This window comes from Lagopus leucura, unplaced genomic scaffold (assembly GCF_019238085.1).
Source record: "Lagopus leucura isolate 7727_CA_CO unplaced genomic scaffold, USGS_WTPT01 Super-Scaffold_650, whole genome shotgun sequence".
In the NCBI taxonomy this organism is placed as follows: Eukaryota; Metazoa; Chordata; class Aves; order Galliformes; family Phasianidae; genus Lagopus; species Lagopus leucura.
Genome location: NW_024962253.1, coordinates 2027971 through 2046328, shown reverse-complemented (window position 1 = coordinate 2046328; position 18358 = coordinate 2027971). Strand labels below are relative to the sequence as shown.

Sequence of the window (18358 nt, the reverse complement as noted above, 5' to 3'; positions counted from 1 at the left end):
GCCAGTTTGTAGCAAAAATCACAGCAATTCTTGTTCCTAATTCTAGTAGAGAAGTAATAACTGGTGGATGTAGATTTTAAAATCTACTTAAACCTGGAAAACAAACAGTTGAGAAGACCAAACTTGAAGGTATCAGTTCACCACCTCACTTCCCAGTGGTGTCTTCAAAGTATCTAGGTAACAAGGACAGAACTGTAGACAGGTGCATAATAGAAATAGATAACTCTCGGAGAAAGTCGATGACTCCAGCATGTAAAGTGCTGCATACATTTTTTTGCTGAATCTGTGTTAAAGTTACTTACCTAGGGTCATAATGTCTGAGTGGTCTATAACCAGCATAAGTCCATCTCCTTCTTAATAGAGAAAGCTGAAGTTTGATTTTACACTGATAATGATGGATGAACTGATGGAAGAGAGTGGAGATACCAATTCAGACTGTTTGGGTTTTGTTTGGTTTTTTTGTTTTGTTTTGTTTTGGTTTTTTTTCTGTTGATCTTCTGCTCTGTAAAAGAAAATGCACTCCAAGCAACAGTTTTCTGTAACCCTCAGACTGGCTTCCTTAACTTAGGGCTGGACACAACATACCCATTCCTATTATTAAAAATTAATAATGCATTAGGAGTGAGTTCATAACTCAGCATCAGCAGGCCTAGCCCTCCTTCCAGTAATGAATTGTTTTTACTAATAGGCTACCTAAATACTGTTTATAAAGTCATGTGTTGTCTGTTGGGATGAAACAACACACCAAATACCTGGATGTTAAATTGCAGTCATTCCTACCAAAATCCAATGATTTCTGGTATCTCAGGATGCTTTTCCTCAGAGCAGCAGGTTCTGGTCACAGAGAGACTAAGGTTCATGGACTATCCTACCCCATTGCTGCCACCAAGATAGCTGATTTCATATCCTTTGGGCCAGCAGTGTCCCAGTTAACATAATTTCCCTTAATAATTTCTATATAAAATAAAATCATAGGACTGCATTCCCTCCTCCCCCCTTATTCCATAAATGAGCTAATAAATCACAGGTTTCTGGGTCCCAGAATAGAAATCCAGGCAGTCCTGCTGCTTGACAGGGGGTATGAATCATACTGGCACTGAAGACAGCCTTTTGGGGCTGGAACACTCATCAGAGCTGCTTTTCTTCTCCAGTCACATTGCCATAGCCACACAGGCATCTGGCAGGACAGTGAAGAGACCTGTGGGACATGATGGGCTTCAATAGCCATCTCCCCCAGCCTTCCTCACTCTGTCTTCCTTCTGAATCACAGAATTCATTACTTCCAAATGGGATGAGAGCGATAACTGCTCATGAGCCACACAGCCTCACCTTAGACAAAGGGAGCTAATTAGCACCATAATGTGTCTTTATGAGTCCAAGGGAAGTTTGGAAATAAATCAACAGCTGCGGAGGTGGCTGGGGGAAGTCAAGAGCTGGATGATGTTGTAGTCCAGTTTGGCCAAATCCTGATGCCACAGAGGTCTCTGGGAGGCTCACCACTCTTAACATTTGTTTGAGCTGGATGAGATTAGGAGCTGGGAGGAGGTTAAAATAACTCACAAGTGCTGACCTTTCTGGGAGATCAGAGCCATTTACATGGTATAAAGTGCTCCATACACATCAGGGAAGTCCCCCATCTTCTGTAGGGTACTCCATCTTTCTGCAATGAGCACATGGTCTCCCCATCATGGAGAGAAATGGAGAGACTCCTTACTGCTCTGCTTATTATGAGGTGGGGTTCATTCTTCCTCTGTCTGTCCTATTTTTTTTTTTATTTTTATTTTTGGTTGGTTGGTTGGTTGGCTTTTTGTTCTAACCTCATTTAAAGAATGGGACCATCTGTTTTATTTAAGTGGTCTCTGGATCAACTTTAAATCACTCTGAATGCTTCTGCTTGTTATCCCTTAATCCACTTCTTCCTAGCCCAGCTCAGAAGTGTAATCTGAACTGATAACATTCTTGTAAAGAAGGCAGAGAGATCATAGTAATGGGCAGACTGCTATCCCTTTCAAAAACACAACCAGTGTGAATCGATTCAGTATTTATTATCTAGATTGGTTATGCAAAGATCAAGATTAATTTTAAAGGAAATTTTAAAGGACAAAAATGTATTTATATCAAAGTAATAGCTTTCAGATATGACCCTCAATCAAAATCAACACAAATTCATAATTGTAAGGCGTCTGATCAGACACTAATATCTTTGCCTCAGATATTCTCTGGCAAGTAAAATCGGGCAAAGAAGTTTGCTTGACTTCTCAACCTAAAGGTCTGCATAGTACTCACAGAGAATAGTGCCTGCCAAGTGTCATCCAGCAGAAAGGAGACAGGTTTCAGTCTTGGTGGAGTGAAATGCAGTGGAGGTGGGTTTTTCAGCATAAGCCAACTTCTTGTTCCACTAAGCCTGACTGAGTTTATACCAGTTTACCTCATAGTTTAAGGTGACCACCTCCTTCACCATTGTAGTGCATGGGTAATACCCCCTTGCAAGGAGAAATTTATATCAATTAATGACCCTATTTATCTATAAAAGAATATATATAATATATATAATATTTTATATACATTTATGTGTGTGTATATATAATTATATAATGTGGTCATTATATAACTAATGACCACAGTTGCACAATGGGATCTTCAATTTAAATATGATGCAATAATGCAAATTCTTCTAACTATCCCAATCAAGAAACATCCTTTATGCTATAAAAGTCCAAAATGGTACCTCATGACTGTAATCTCGGATGCCCAGTTGTGTGCAGCATGTTTACAACTCAGTGCCACTGCAGTGTTCTTCTGTGCTACTTGCACATCAGCAGTGCATCTGATTTTGATGCTAGTGTGCTGTGACAATAGACAGTTCACTTTGTGGCACTGGAGTTATTCTACTTCTCATTTTCATCCTTTTCTATTTGAATCAAATGAGAGGTACTGTCTCTTTTAGGCTGTGATCATTCCAACTCTAGCTTTAACAGGGTTCTATAGTGCAGATATCAAACATTTTCTCAGTAATAATAATAATAATTTATTTTAAAAAGCCACCATGTCAAATCAACATTTTTCATTCCTAGAATATTTCCAGAGAAACTACATTGTAGTGAATACAAAACTAAAAACACATTCTCTTCAATAAAATATTGCTCTTAGTGGAAAAGAGAATCATAGAATCATAGAATCATAGAATCACCAAGGTTGGAAAAGACCTAAAAGATCACCCAGTCCAACCGTTCACCTATTCCCAATAGCTCCTACTAAACCATGTCCCTCAACACAACATCCAGTCTTTCCTTGAACACCCCCAGGGTCGGTGATTCCACCACCTCCCTGGGCAGTCCATTCCAGTGCTGACCACCCTTTCTGAAAAGTAATACTTCCTCATGTCCAGCCTGAATCTCCCCTGGCGTAGCTTGAAACCATTCCCCCTGGTCCTATCACTAATGACACGAGAGAAGAGGACGACCCCCAGCTCACTACAACCTCCCTTCAGGAAGTTATAGAGAGCAATAACCAACCAAGAAACCAACAAAATTTTCTTTTGAATTTGGTTTTATTTTTTTTTTTTTCTTTTCTTAAAATAGCAAAATCAAAAACAAACAAACAAAAATACTTATTTATTGCTTTCATTTTTCTAAATAGCAGGAAAGAATTTCTAGTCTGCTGGTATTATAACACTTTAAGAAGGTAAACGATTCTATGATTACTTCCATCATCCAAAGACTGAGCTGAAAAATGCAGAGCTGCTTGAGGAACTCAGCTTTGAAGTTCAGGTTGTTTGGGAATCTGGCTTTGATCTGAGGGTCATACTAATACCTAGGCTATATATTGAGTTCTTTTTAATTAGAATTGGGTACAGTGTCACCAGGAGTCAATGATTTTGTTGCCCTGTGGAAAGCAATAACTTTAGCTCAGAGGGACACCTGCAAAGTAGTGTATGGGCAAGTAAAATCTAAATCAAGCTTCTACTCCAAATAAATTACCGCTCTGGAGACCAGTGAAGGGAGGTACCTGCAGCAACTCTCGCTGCTTAGACATTGCATGAAGAATCCCCTCTACCAGGGGAGCAGCATTATCAAAGGGTCTGTCACTCCAGCTCTGGATTAATGCCTCCTTTCACCACTCTGTCTTTGTCACTCTTGTCTCAAGTGAGTCTAAACCAGCTCTCAGGACCGTACAATGGAAATCACTCCTAGTGACTGCTGTCCTACTCATCTTTCAGATGAGACACAGAATTGAAGCCCTGAGTACAGAAAAAGATAGGATATTTCACAAACGGGAAGGGATGTTAGTCTTGGTCTTCTGGCCATCTTCCAGAATGGGTAATTACATCTCTACCTCGCTCAAATTCCCTCTGCTCTACAGTTTTAATTGGACAGTAGTTTCTTTCTCACTTGTCTAAAATCCCAGTTGGGGTCAGGACAATACTGGTTAATTCAACAGCTATTTTATTTCAGGAAAGCTATACAGACTTCCTTCCCCCAAAAATCTAGTTTGCTTTTCAAACTTAGGAGTCATCATACCAAATGCCCTGATCTCACAGAGCCCGCAACAAAGAAATTCTTCCTTGACTTCCAAGGTCTAACCTAATGCCATGTGAAAATACCACCTTGAATGGCTTGATAAAGATCAACATCCTCTGAACTCTGCTTTGCAGTCACGAAGAGAATGAATGCTAAGGCAAAATGCCCAACACAGAAATCCCATTCACATGGTAAAACTTGCAACGATAATTTGAATGGCCAGTTGGGAAGTATTCAGCAGTACTTACTGATTTAAGTATTTTACCTGGTGTACATGGCTGATGTTTTCAGTGGTATTTAATGGTATCTGCACAATCAGAGCTCTTACACTGAAGAGCCTTATTCACTAGAGTTCCAATGTAACAAGCCATTTTCAAATATTTTTGGCCCAAAATCTTTAAATGGCACCATTTGAGTCAACCTCGAGATAAAAGTCCATTTCTATGAGATGGACATTCCTGCAGTAAAGTGCTTATATGGAACCTCTGTAGTATTGAGGTGCTTATGTGCCTACCTCCAATGAGCCAGTAATTAAGCTTAAAGTGAAGCATGATCCGAATGGCTTTGGTGAATTGGGTACAAATTCATCAATTTTGCAAACAAAAGATGTCTAACCACTTCTAGAGATAAGTAACCTGAGTCACAGAAGACATATAGGGCTGGCAGTTAAAGAAAAATCAGGCATACATTCTGCAAGGGAATATTTTCACAAAACTTTTCCTATGAATATTGTTCTGGTGAAAGCAGCTTTCCCTCATGCTGTGCAGCATTATTTGGTCTTCTGAAAACACTGTAGTTAATTTGTGTACACTCTCCATTTGGAGAGCCATAACTAATGGGAACCAGCCCCAACAACCAGGGAAAAGATTTGTTTTTTCTTTGCCTTTAAATGAAATATCAATAGATAGATATTTTATTTTTAGTTGAATATGAAATTTCACAAGTGACCTGTCAAGTTCCCATTTTCAAGAATGACTTTATTTCACAAGTCAAGACAGGTTGGGAAATTAGTTTTTCCCACAGAGGACTCTGATTAGGGATTACAAAGTGAGTGTGGTGCAGGGTGATTTTTCCTCCATCTTTTTCCTCACCCTGCCAGCCTAGAGAACATCTGACTGCTGACTAAGGGGAGCAATTCATTACCGCACACGGGAGGGGGACCAGAAGTAAGATAGTTGTATTAAGTAGAGTTGCTGGCCCAGGAGAAAACTGGGAAAGCATAATAATACTTAGCCCTTATATTATTCTTTTCATCAGTAGATATCAAAGCACTTGAAAAAGGAGGTTGATTTGATGGGAAGGGAGATAAATGATAAATCCAAGTAGGCTATTGCAGAGGTACCAGCAGGAATGCTTTCATAAAAGGCTCCTTTGACTGTGGTTCTGCAAGGCAGAGAAATAAACAGGTCTTTTCCTCAGTAAAATGCAGATTAACACGTCTCTCAAAGTACATTTCAAGCAATGTTGACTTACCTACTGTAACTCTCGTGGGTGTTGTGGAAATGTAGTGTCCAATACAACAACTGGAGTGCAAGAGGGAAGCTTATGTATTACTGATAAATGACCAGGCAGACAAGACCTATTGCCTTTGTCAGCGGACAACAGCTGATTTACGCAATGGTTTAACTGCTCGTGGAAGCAATAAGTGGTCCACACAAAGGGCTTTGCAGTTTCTACCCCGTTGAAAATTGGGCCCATTCTGTGATATTTCTGTTATCCAGTAGATTATGGGGAGTCACTGGAGTTGAAAGCAGTCTTCCAGCTCTTTTAGAAGAAAAGCATTGTTTGTCTCCTCTGCTAGAAGTCCTGCACTGCGTGGCCTGATAGAGTTCACTGCCAGACTTCCTTCAGGCCATGTGAAAGGGCTGCATATGACGAATCAGATACAGAAAACATCAATCCCAAAGTCAATCTTCATATTCAAGAGCAGAGCAGCATCTCTACTGGCTGCATGTCTTTAACTGTATATGTGTGCATCTCATTGCAGCAGAAAAGCTCCCTTTTCTACTCTTTGTAGCATGTGCTACAAAGCTTGCTTGTTTCTGTTTGCCAATGGCCTTTCCGCCCTGTGTTTATGATAGTGGTGTTCAAAGAGGCCCGAAGCCCTGCTCTGACAGGCAACCCAGAAAAACATCTCATAAGAGGCAGTCTTAGATCCTATTGGGTCAAACGGCTGCTGTGCAGTCACTACAACTCACATCAGGAGCGAAGAACACTACAGGGACAAGAACTTCATATGGAGGTTACCGATATTTTCATGATGCCATCTACAATAATAGCTTGGTTTTCAAAAATGTGAGAGATCAGCAATTTCCTGAGGTACAACTCCAGACATAAGACTTCCAGAGTAAATAGAGATAGAAAGAAAAAGGAAGGAAAAAAAAAACACACCAACTTATTCATATTTGTCCATCCCGCTAACTAGAAAAGGTCACATTTTCAAAACCCATTTGCAGAGGTAAATACTTGTTCCCCTTACTCGGTCTGAAAATCCTCCGTGTTCTGCTAACTATGCTGCGGCTCTGCTGTACAGCAGCAGCTTTGAACAGCCCAATCTGCTGTGGACCATTGCCTCCCTCCAATACAGCTACAAATAGGTTTAAATCATTAGATTCAGGTTACCAAACAGTCTCTTGGATCACAGTTAATTAAATGAGTGTTGAAATCTAATTAAGGACTGGTCCAGGTGATAATTAGGAGGAAATGTATGCATTAAAATATTCATTTGTCGATGAGCTGCAATTAAGAGTGTGATTTGGGGAAGGATCAATAACTACATCATGTGATGTAAAAAAAAAATGAAAAGTTGCCCAGCCTTGAGCAGAAATGCAGGAAAATCTTGGCTAGTTTTCTTTTTCTTCTCCCTTCATAGAATCATAGAATCACAAGGTTCGAAATGACCTATAAGATCATCCAGTCCAACCATATCCTCATCACCATTGCCACCACTAGTACTAAACCATATCACGCAGCACGTCATCCAGACCCGTCTTGAACACTGCCAGGGACGGCGACTCCACCACCTCCCTGGGCAGGCCATTCCATTGCCTGACCACTCTCTGAGAGAAGTAGTTCTTCCTTATGTCCAACCTAAACCTCCTCTGATACAACTTGCGGCCATTGCCCCATGTCCTGCTCATTGCCTGGGAGAAGAAGCCAAATCCCTCTTCACCACAGCCTCCCTTCAGGAAGTTGTACAGTGCACTGAGGTCTCCCCTGAGCCTCCTCTTGTCCAGACTGAACAATCCCAGCTCCCTCAGCCGCTCCTCATAAGACTTGTGCTCCAGACCCCTCACCAGTTTTGTTGCCATTCTCTGGACACGCTCCAGGACCTCAACATCTTTCCTGTAGTGAGGAGCCCAAAACTGAACACAGTACTTGAGGTGCGGCCTCACCAGTGCTGAGTAGAGGGGGATGATCACCTCCCTGCTTCTGCTGGCCACACTGTTTTTAATGCAGGCCAGGATGCTGTTGGCCCTCTTGGCCACCTGAGCACACCTTCACCCTTGTGTTCTGTTTTGCTCTTATAATAATTATATTAAATTATAATCTTATAACTTTTGAAGACTGCTCTCCACCCTTGAATAGAGCATTCATCGCTCCTTACCTTTGTTTTCCTGAAGCACTTATTTCAACCCCTTGTTCTTCACCACATTGTTCAAGTGGGTTATAGATTTATTAGAGAAAGAGTAACAGGTCAAAAAGATTCTTTGCCAACGAAAATCACTTCTTCCTGGAGCAGGCTGCTAATCTAGAGAAACATCACTCATTGCATGGCCTTAGATTATTTTCTATTTCAGCAAGTTTATTCCTCAAATTGTTATTCATAACTGAGAATCTGGAGAGACTATTGAATATGCAAAACTTGGACATACATATATGTACGTCTGCAGCTGCAGTTTACTAAGCTGGTTTGATATGGACCAGCTCTGCTTTCCCTGAGACTTTTTTTTCCAGTTGCAGGTACATAGATGTGTTATGTAAGAAAGTTAAGTACACTCTCTCTATGCAGTCCCACCCAATCTCACTCCGCTGGAAAAAAAATGGCATCATGCTCTAGACCAGTTCCTCTGCCACAGAACTGGTGTTTCCCCACTGCCATAGCCAGAGGCTGAGCTGGCCATCTCCCTGCTGACTTTATTTCCATCAGAGAATACCAGCATGTCAAAAGGGAAGTGTACCATGGGAGCATAATGATTTCAGCTTCTCTTTTGTCAGTCTTCTGACAGCTCACCTGCCCATCTCCCCAGGCCCGGTGGCAGCCCAGTTCCTGAGGCAACTGTCTGCCTGCTGTCAGGGCTGCTGCCAAATTCCCCTTCCCCACATCTGTCTTCCCCCAGGGGGACCACAGTGTAGGGAATCAAGCAACCCATGAAGTGAGGAAATCCTTGAATCCAGCCAAAACAATATCAGTGCCTGCCTTCCTAAGCAGATCTATTTCTTCCCATCTCTACCTCCTACCAGAAATTTGAGAATTGCAGTTACTGATCTTTTATCTCATTTTGAGAAGGTGAGGGATTTTGTTCATTCCCAAAAGCTCTACATTTTTCACAGACTTCTGCAGCCAGCTCCGATGATCATCAGTAGCTCTGTACTAGCATTGCCTACAGACAGAACCCAAATATTGTGAACTGGCCTGGATTTAACAGTGCTGAATAGACGCTGCTTGTTGATGGGACTTATGCGCTATCCAGCAAACTGATTCTTGCCTCTAAGAACAGGGCTTTCTCACTGAACGTGGAGGTTGCAACACAGCACAATGTAAAAGGATGATCTGGCTCAGGGTTCCAGAACACACAGAGCAAACAAAGTCCATTAAAGTAAGTCAGTTCAAAATCCCACAATATACATCCATCAAAGGTTTCTACATTTTCCTGCACTGAGTCCGTATCCCCATCCTCTGATGAGAGCTAACAGACCAGAAGATTTTCTAAAGGTTGAAAAAATAAGGCAACAGCTTTTGCAGAGAGAATATTTATAACAGCCTGGAAGTGTGAACTTTGGAGGACACTAGGAACAGTCCTCCAGAGTCCTTTCCTTCCTATACTCTCAGTCTGTTGCAAAAGCTCCAAACCAGAAGGCCAGAGAGGTTGTGTGGGAAAAATGCCAGCGTCAGCAGGATCCTACACTATCAAATCTGTGTGTGACATATGGATTGCATGAGCCAGTGTATATCTATCTCCTGGCTAATCCTTTTCTATATCTCTTTTGTTTTCTGTCCTGCAGGGAGCCTCTTCAAGCCTGGTGGTGAAGTTTGCAGATACAGACAAGGAGCGTACAATGAGGCGCATGCAGCAAATGGCGGGACAAATGGGCATGTTCAACCCCATGGCCATCCAGTTTGGAGCATATGGCGCCTATGCACAGGCAGTAAGTATAGACATTGGCTCCATGCACATTTACATGAAGAGGAAGAGCACCTAGACTGCACAAAAACACAAGTGAGCAGAGAGATAACTGATGAGCAGAAGAGGAACCAGTAACCAGGCCCATGCAAGACACTTCTTGTGGGATCTAAGCCATTGCTGTCAAATGCAAACACAACTAGCCTTTGAATATTTGGATAAAATAGGCCCTGAATTTAGCTCATGTGAGTTCTCTGATCCATGTCAGTACCATCCAGCCCCAGAGAAGGTTTTAAAGGGCATAAATAGCTCTCCCCTGATACCAGCCACACAGATTGAGTTGAACTCAAAGTTACTTGAGGGTAACTTTGGCGTGATCATGGGATAACATGGCAGCTCTTGATGGAAGTTCTTTTAGGTTCAAGGAAGCAAGCTATACAATATGGAAATGGATAAGCAGATAAAAGCATGCATACAGTGCTGATTCCTCATAACAATATGATTTAAGCACACTGGGAAAACACTTCAGCTATTCAGTATGTATTGTTATATCAGGCATCCATTCCTAAGCTGTCCCCTGGACCTCTGGGACAACCCATGACTGAACAAGGAGCTGGATTCCTGGCATAACCACGGATTTTGATGCCTTTAGCATAAATGGCTTTACTTAGGCTACAATTAACAAGGATCCACAAGACAAGCAACTTGGTAACTTGGTCCCTTTGTCACATACTTTAGAAGAAAGTAGAGTGATCCCTACAGCAGGCAGATATAATACTATCAGGTCACTTTGGATATCTTTTCTGGCACAGATTATACATTTGCAGGCAGCAAAAAGTATACCTAGACGTTTCATCCATCTGGTGAAAAAATATGACCCTCTTGTGCTCCGTACTGGATATGTGAGCAAGAAACCTATTTTGTAAAATAATATCTTCCTTAATCAGTGAGACTTGCCTTAGGTAACACAGGTCTAACTCCAGAATCTCCCCAATGTACCAGTAGTTCCTCTACCACATTGATCACAATGCCGTGCTGTGTTGTCTGTATATTTAATTGTCATATACTGGCATCACGGACTTCCCATCCCATCCACAGGTTCTTTTTTTAAAAAATAGACAGCCTACAAATATCCACTATTTCCTGTGTGCCATGTGCTTTGCTGAGCACTTGGTACAACCCAGCGCTTCCCTCCTGCACAGTCGTGAGGACATACTGTAGGAGCTTCACAGATGCTCCCACTCTCCTGGTACTATTCTGGGCTTTTTTTATTCTCTCATTAAGCAATTTCATTTTTTCCTTCTATTTTTCCCTGTTCTTTTTGTTAGTCTCAAAGACAATGGAGGCCTCAGCTGCCTCTTCCCTGGTCTCCTGCTCTCCTCCTCACAGACTGAAGAGCTGCCCCCTCCCTAGCCCAGCTGTGTTTAACTGTCCTCCTATCTGGACAAGGCTGCAGGATGGGAAAAAGACAGTAAATCCCACATGAGCCCTGGCCAGTGGCCAACAGCCTGCCAGGTGGGTGCAGCATTTGTTCCCCCATGTATTAAGGGAATAAACAGGAAGGGAGCTCTTGGGCAGCTGAGGACGCACATCTGCAGAGGCTGTCAGGCAGAAGATGTGACTGCAGAATTACACTACAGGCATTGATCAGGCAGCTGGAAAGGTAATAAGGACACTGCTGTCCTCATACTCTGGACATCTCTTCTTAACTGCGCTCTTCTTAGCTACATTCATTTTTAATCTAGAGTAATTCTTATAATTGCTATTATAAAAGAGTCAGCCCAGAGTTATAGAGATACAAAAGAGGATGAGGTCTGCACCTTTATACCACAAAAGTTCTTCCATCTATTTCTCACTAGACAATACCATTTTGAGGATAGGTACTTGAGTGAAGTTTTATCTCTGAAGAAAAACTGAGAACAATTCCTGGGTCGGCTCCTGCTTCCCTTGAAACCAATGAATATTTTTCCTATTGAGTTCTGTGAAAACAGTATTGGACCCATATTCTTTTTCTTTTTCTTTCTTTCTTTTCTTTTTTTTTTTTTTTCTTCCTGCTGGTAAGTATGCAAATAAGGGGGAAAGAATAAATTTTAGATCTTGGACCATAGGATATGACAAGCTGGTGATACCAATTACCCTGGAGACTTCAGAGCTTTTTAAATGATGGGATCGCATTTCTTTGTGGTGCCTGTACACCCAGAGCGTGCTCAGATGCTGTCTCTCAATCAGCATCCCTATCTATGTCTCTTCCTATCTGCTTCATCTCAGAGTCTCATACAAAAGGAAAGGAAAGAGAGCTGAAGCTGTGTGACGTTCCCTCGGTCCTGATTAATCCACCTTGGACTGCTGGCTCTTAGATATCAGGGTGATTGGCACCTCGTAAATGCCAGCAGGAGATGGAAAGATCAATAGTGAGAGAGTGACTGGGAGAGGGGGAGAGGACGAGGGCAGTTTTATTCAGCCCAAACTGAAGTTTAAGAGCAAAGGCAAGTCAAGAAAAGGAAAAATGAAAACACAAGTGTAGGACAGTGGTGACAGCTGATGCCGTTGCCACCAGCAATTTGTGTGACCTTGGGTGAGTCATTTGATTTCCTAGACTTATGTCCCCATCTACAAGTGAAGATGATGACCGGATTTGTTTATTTTCCAGTCTCCCTCAGGGACATGGCTCTCTCTCATGCCATTCCTCCATGGGTTCTCACACACAGACCTGATGATAGTGCAAGTTTAAGAACTGCCTCAATGCTTCGCATTGCAGCCAGGACTACCATGAAACATAGGCTTTCTGAACTGTACTCTTGCTATGTCCTCCCAGATATCCCACTGCAATCCAGCAGTGACTGACATCACCATAAAAGAGCTCCCAAGCAGTCCTACTGCTGGTTAACAAGCTGTTTCTAATGGCCATTCCCATGGAGGAGGTTGCATCGTCCCAGGGCAGTGGGCTTCTCCCCAGAGAGGCATCCTCTGCCCACCCATATCACTGGGGCTGAATTAGCTCATACAAAAAGGTTTCTATGTGTCAGTGTGACCAGTGCAGCAGAAACCTTCATGGTGCAGTTGTCTGAGATATTACCAGGCAGTGCTGGATTTACAAATTAAGCAGCATCTCTGGGGAGAAGTGGCAGGGGTCTCAGTCCATTAGTATTTGACTGACAGTTGTTAGTGTGCTACCAAGACTGCTCTGGGCCCAAGCTCCTCTTTAAGTTCCTTCTTTTGCAGCTCAGCAAATGGCCTTGTCATGGTTCACTCCCCACTGCTGCTCTTTGCCAAGCCTCAGCTTAAGCAACCTTAACCTTGATAGCAGCGATAGCCTTGTGTTGGCCACGCCACTAGTCCTCACGTTCAGTAGCCATATGGCCTCAGCTTCAGAGGCAACAAAACCAGGAAGCAAAGGGGTGCAGTGGGTTTTTTTTCTCTCTTTCATTCTCAATATTTCATTCTCCTCTTCTCCTCTATGTGTGTGTTTTGTCTCCCCATCATGTGCTCCCTGCAAAAAAAAAAAAAAAAAAAAAAAAGCAACCAACAGGACAAAGCTTGGCACAAACTCCGTGAGCTGTTTCAGTAATGCAAAGAGTCACATCAGACCCACCTCACCTCTTCTGTATGCAGCTCAGAGCAAGTCAGCTTTCATGGCTATCCAAAGCTCCCAGAGCCCCTTTACTAATTTGTTTCAGTTTGTTTGGGTTGTTTTTTATCCCCCAGCAATATCTTCCCATATTCATCTAGCTTCTCTTATTTTTATGAGGCAATTAATTATTTCAGCTCACTCTTGTTTAGAGCACCAGCCCTTTTTATGTCGTGTTACCGTGGATCCACATCAGCTGGATGTAGTTAACTTTCTGTAGTCTCCCTGAAGCCAGCTTGAGGTACAGGTCTGAACTCAGCCTGGGGATGAGGCTGATGCTGAATAGCACCAGCTTTGCTCTGCTGCCAGATGAGGCACATATTCCATCCGGTACAAAGCATCTTCTTAGACCCCATAGGGTGGCCAAGCCTGAAATCACGAGCAGTTAAAGTAAAAGCAGACTGTGAACTATAGTAGTACAGTCCAAGCCCAAATAGGCACCACTGGCAAAAGTTCCTCCAACTCTTCTTTCTGTGAAGGAAGTAGCAAGTACTTAGCAGCTGTCTGTTGACCCACCAGAAACAAAAGGAAACATGCAGAGTCCAAAAAGGGTCAGGGAGATGGGAAAAAGCAGAAGAGAACACTAAGAACAAAGGAAGGAGCCTTGGAAAGTGACAGATAATGCATAAATTATTTAATTTTTAAATTATGTAAAGTAAGATCTAAGTCATAAATCAAGTTTACATAAAAAATAGGGTGGGAGTGTTAGCCATAGTCTCCTGGCCAAATTCCAGCTGTGAGACTGATTGCTTCCTGCAGCAGGGGACAGGCAGAGATTTAGTGAGAGGAAATGGACAGACTGGGGACAGGGGCAGCACAGACAATAGTAACATTTGCTCTTTGGCTTGGAACAAATCCTTTCCCTTCAGTAAATCCCAGCTCCCCTCACTCTGAAAAAGTGCAAATGGCTGCAGCTCCTGAACTGCAGACAGTAACTGCAAGGAAACTGTGAACATCCAGCATTGCATAGATCACAGTCATCATCAGAAGTGCTTACCTCAGTCATCCTGTGATGCTGTCCATTAAAGCCCACCAGCCCACTTTTGCCTCCCTGCCCAGCTCCCACAGAAATGAAAGGGCATTCTCATGAATGACCTGAAGAGGTGCTGCAGGGAAGAATCATTTTTTGAACATTTTTTCAATGCATACTGTAAAATTAATTTGTAAAGATATTTAAAAGAAATCATCTAGCCCTTACAAAACACGGAAAAATTACTTTACATAGATAGACAATCTTGTATATATAATTGTTATTACATTTCAATGACCAACATAGTGTCATATATTTGGTAAATACTGCTAGTTATGCAAACTTGTTATTCTGATCCATTCCAGAAGAGGAAGCTATTTTGAACCCATGGTACTTTGCACAGGATGAATACTTCGCATCTGATTGTCATTTTCCTGGTAATTCAGAAAAATTGAGCAGCAGGGAATGAACCATGACATGGCCATTTGTAGATCTGGGCTGCAAGTACATTTATATTTTTTTCAGATTCTTTTTTTTCACAGTTATCTGAAGTTAGAAATCCAGACTATCATGTATCATTATGAAAAACACCAGGACATATGAATCCAGATATTGCACTTCTTTTTTTTTTTTTTTTTTTTTTTTTTTTTTAATCTTAATAAAATTTAAATAATATTTTCAGAGCAGATTTTTTTCTGGGAATAAATTTTTAAAAGGAAGGACCTTCTGAATTTTCTCAGAATAACTGAAGGCTTCAAGATATTTTTTCAATAACCAGATAGATAAAGAAGTCATGGATTTATCAGTTCTATGATTTTACCAAATATGAGTCTTCTTACTGCTTGATTGATCGCTTTATTTACCTCTTTCTAACACAGGGATATCATAAGGATTAATTAGCTAAGTGTTTTGTATAGATCGTTAGAGGTGAGAAGCGTAGGATGCTTTATTACTTTTATTATTATTACAGAATGAAGAATATGAAAAGTCAAACAAAACGTCAGGTGATTCAGAGACAGGAATAGAAAAAAAAAAGAGAAGGTCATCAGATCGTTCAGAGAAAGCCTTCACCAAGGGCAGTGATCGTGCTATTTCAACAACAGTGTTTCACAAATAATCTTTCTTCTGTCTTCATCTTCACACGTGTTTCTGTTGGGGTCTGGGGAAGTTTGAGTTGAGCATCCTTGTCCTGTCAGTGGAAGGAGCTTTTGGCCTTGAGGAAATAATCTCAGCTCTCCATGCATATGTTGGTCCTGTAGAGAAAGGATGATTTTTCCTTAAGTGCAGCTGCACAACCCTGCTGATTAAAAGCCACTCAAGCCCTAGGTGGCATTCCTATTCCCACCACCACCTCTGGGCCACATCTCCGTACATTCCTCCAGACTGATAGTGACCATGAAGGGATGTACTTGTGGAAAGAAACTGGCAGAACGCACTTTGTTTCTGTGTTATGTGTTTAATGCTCTGCTCGTGTCCCTGAGCATTATGCTCAACAGTGTCAGACATGCATCTGTCCTGGGGCACAGATTGCAGCAAGAGATTGGGAGACTGTTGCACTTGTTAGCACTGGTAGCCTCTTGTTTTGGTGCAGTTGTGCTGCAGAGCTGCATCCTTCTCTATTTTTTGTCTTAATCTCTTAGTGTAGGATAGAATGGAAAACACTGTGGAGGTATCTACTCATCCATTGATTATAAAGCTGACTGCAGTTCAGCCACCTCTGTTTGAGGTAGCAAAAAACTTACGGCATGAACCTTCCCATCATTTCCTAGAGACCCACCATCATGTGTTACTCCTCTTCATGCCTCTGTGGCCTTACCAGTGCCTCTCCAGCTGCCTCATTGATTCTCAGGCCCTGGGACAGGCAGTGCAGGCTGCTGTTTCTATACATCAACCAGTTTGGTACTTTCCTGCTCTCCTCAGAAGATAAATATTTGAGCAATAAATAACAGCCAGGTTGGAGGAATTTTGTGGAATGAATCCATAAAATCAGATGGGAAAAAGCTCTAAATGCTGAGGCAAAGATCATGCCAAGGAAGTAAGAGAAGAAAAGGAAATACATCCTTTCAGCTGAGGAAAGAAATAGCTCCCTTCCATCCCCTTGGAACAGCCTAAGATAATAAGGCTGCTGCCTTTCTGATTAGTGCTCTGTGGCCCCAGCTCAGGCAGGGAAAATCTGCATTTCAAATGGCATATTTTAAAGTACACAATACCCAGGGGCCCTGCTGCTATTGATTTGCCTCTGGTGGGGTCACTGCCTCACTTTCTACAGCTTTATTAACTGGGATCATACACTGGGCCTCTTTCAAAGTGAAAAGAGAGTGGATGGGACATTTGTCTTTGGGGGGAGCTGGGGATGGAGAGGGGTGACTTTTGTTTGAGCTCACTTGGGATTGCCTTGGTGGTTTTATGAGAAAGACCAATGACCCTCACAGGACTTGAGGTCTTTGTCATCAGCTTCTTTCAAGGTGAGAGAGTTTCCATCCTCCAGCCTCCACAGTACTGCTGCACTTGGCACTATAACCACCAGAAGATGATCTGGAAAGGTCCCGTTGTACTTCCCCTTTGGTGCTTTTATCTATGAGTACCTTAATCTAATAGGGAAGGAACACTTCTTCAGTGCACAAATGGGAAACATGAAAGCAGAAAGGTGGCAGGAGCGTCACAAAGGGCTGTGATGTCTGTAAATACAGTTAATATTGGTGTCCTCTCTCAAGCCACTTAGTCAGGGTTAGTGCCTGTATTCAGGTTTGGGATGCTATACTCCTTCCAGCCTTGGAGGATATCCAGATGTACCCCATGGGGTGGCTATGAAAGCTGTCGTGATGTGTGTGTCCTCTGGGTCATGAGGTACAGGTCCCCAGCTCAATTGTTCTCTATGCTAAGGGGTTTTCCAGGTCTCCAGGACAGCTCAGGTATCCCCAGAGCACTGAGCATTGAAGAAATGGGTGGCTTCTCCCTGCAGGATGCCTGCTATCCCAGAAGCAACTGAACCTAGTTTCCCAAAACACAGTTAAGAGCCTTAATTACTACCTTATTTTTTTCTGCATTAGCTTTTTAACTCAAAGCTAAAATTAACCTATTTGCTCCTCCAACTCCTGAGCTTCTATGGGATTATGACCAGTTTTATCTGAATGCTTTTCTGAAACACACCAGGCTTTAAGCTGTAGTCCTTGCACAGTAGTAAGAAGCAGTAATAAGAAGGTTAGGAATATCCCACACAAAGAGAGAAAATACCTTCTTTCTGAAGATCTATAACAGAATGCCATGCATGCATGGCATTATACTGCACTAAATAGCATGCAGGTATCAATGTATAGTCTCCCAAAATGCATCTTCCTGTGCAAACTTTAAGCCCTCTGAATAGACTAGAAGTCAAACACCATTGGCAAACCAGGAGGAGCACCTGCCATTGTAGAGTTAATGATGAACATCTTATTGACATCCATAAGCAGGAATAGAAGTTGCACAAGCCATAAATAATGTCACAAGTGATTGTTTAGCTCTGCTGAGTGCAAAATGGAGATTGTCTTTGAAGCAGCACAATCGTTTGTACTACCATTGGTAACAAAATGTCACATAGGTACAACCTTGGGTCTCTTGCAGCATAGGTGAAACACAAACAAAAAGAGATTAATACTTTTATTTTAAATGGTTGGAAAGTGCCATCCAAAAATATTTGCTGAGGGTCAAGCAAAGGGTAGGAGTGATTTCACCTGGCTGTGTCACTATGTGCAGCAGAACAGATCACTTAAGGCTCTGCATGCAGTTAGTGGGGAGAAACAAAGCTGAAATTCATCTGCCCAGAGGCAACTGGGTACAGAAGGGAGAGACAAATCTTGGCCTAAACTCTTTGCCTGTTATCACATCAACAGCAATAGGTGACCAGCTCAGAGGA

The 18358-nt window shown here is 42.1% G+C and overlaps 1 protein-coding gene across 1 annotated transcript in view; it reads left to right on the top strand.

The window, feature by feature from the left end:
• Positions 1-18358, top strand: part of CELF4 (CUGBP Elav-like family member 4) — a 715704-nt gene that overhangs the window by 621043 nt on the left and 76303 nt on the right. Inside the window, exon 6 of the mRNA XM_042862314.1 lies at positions 9747-9890. Coding sequence (XP_042718248.1) covers positions 9747-9890 — 144 coding nt within the window. The remainder of the gene's footprint in view (positions 1-9746; positions 9891-18358) is intronic.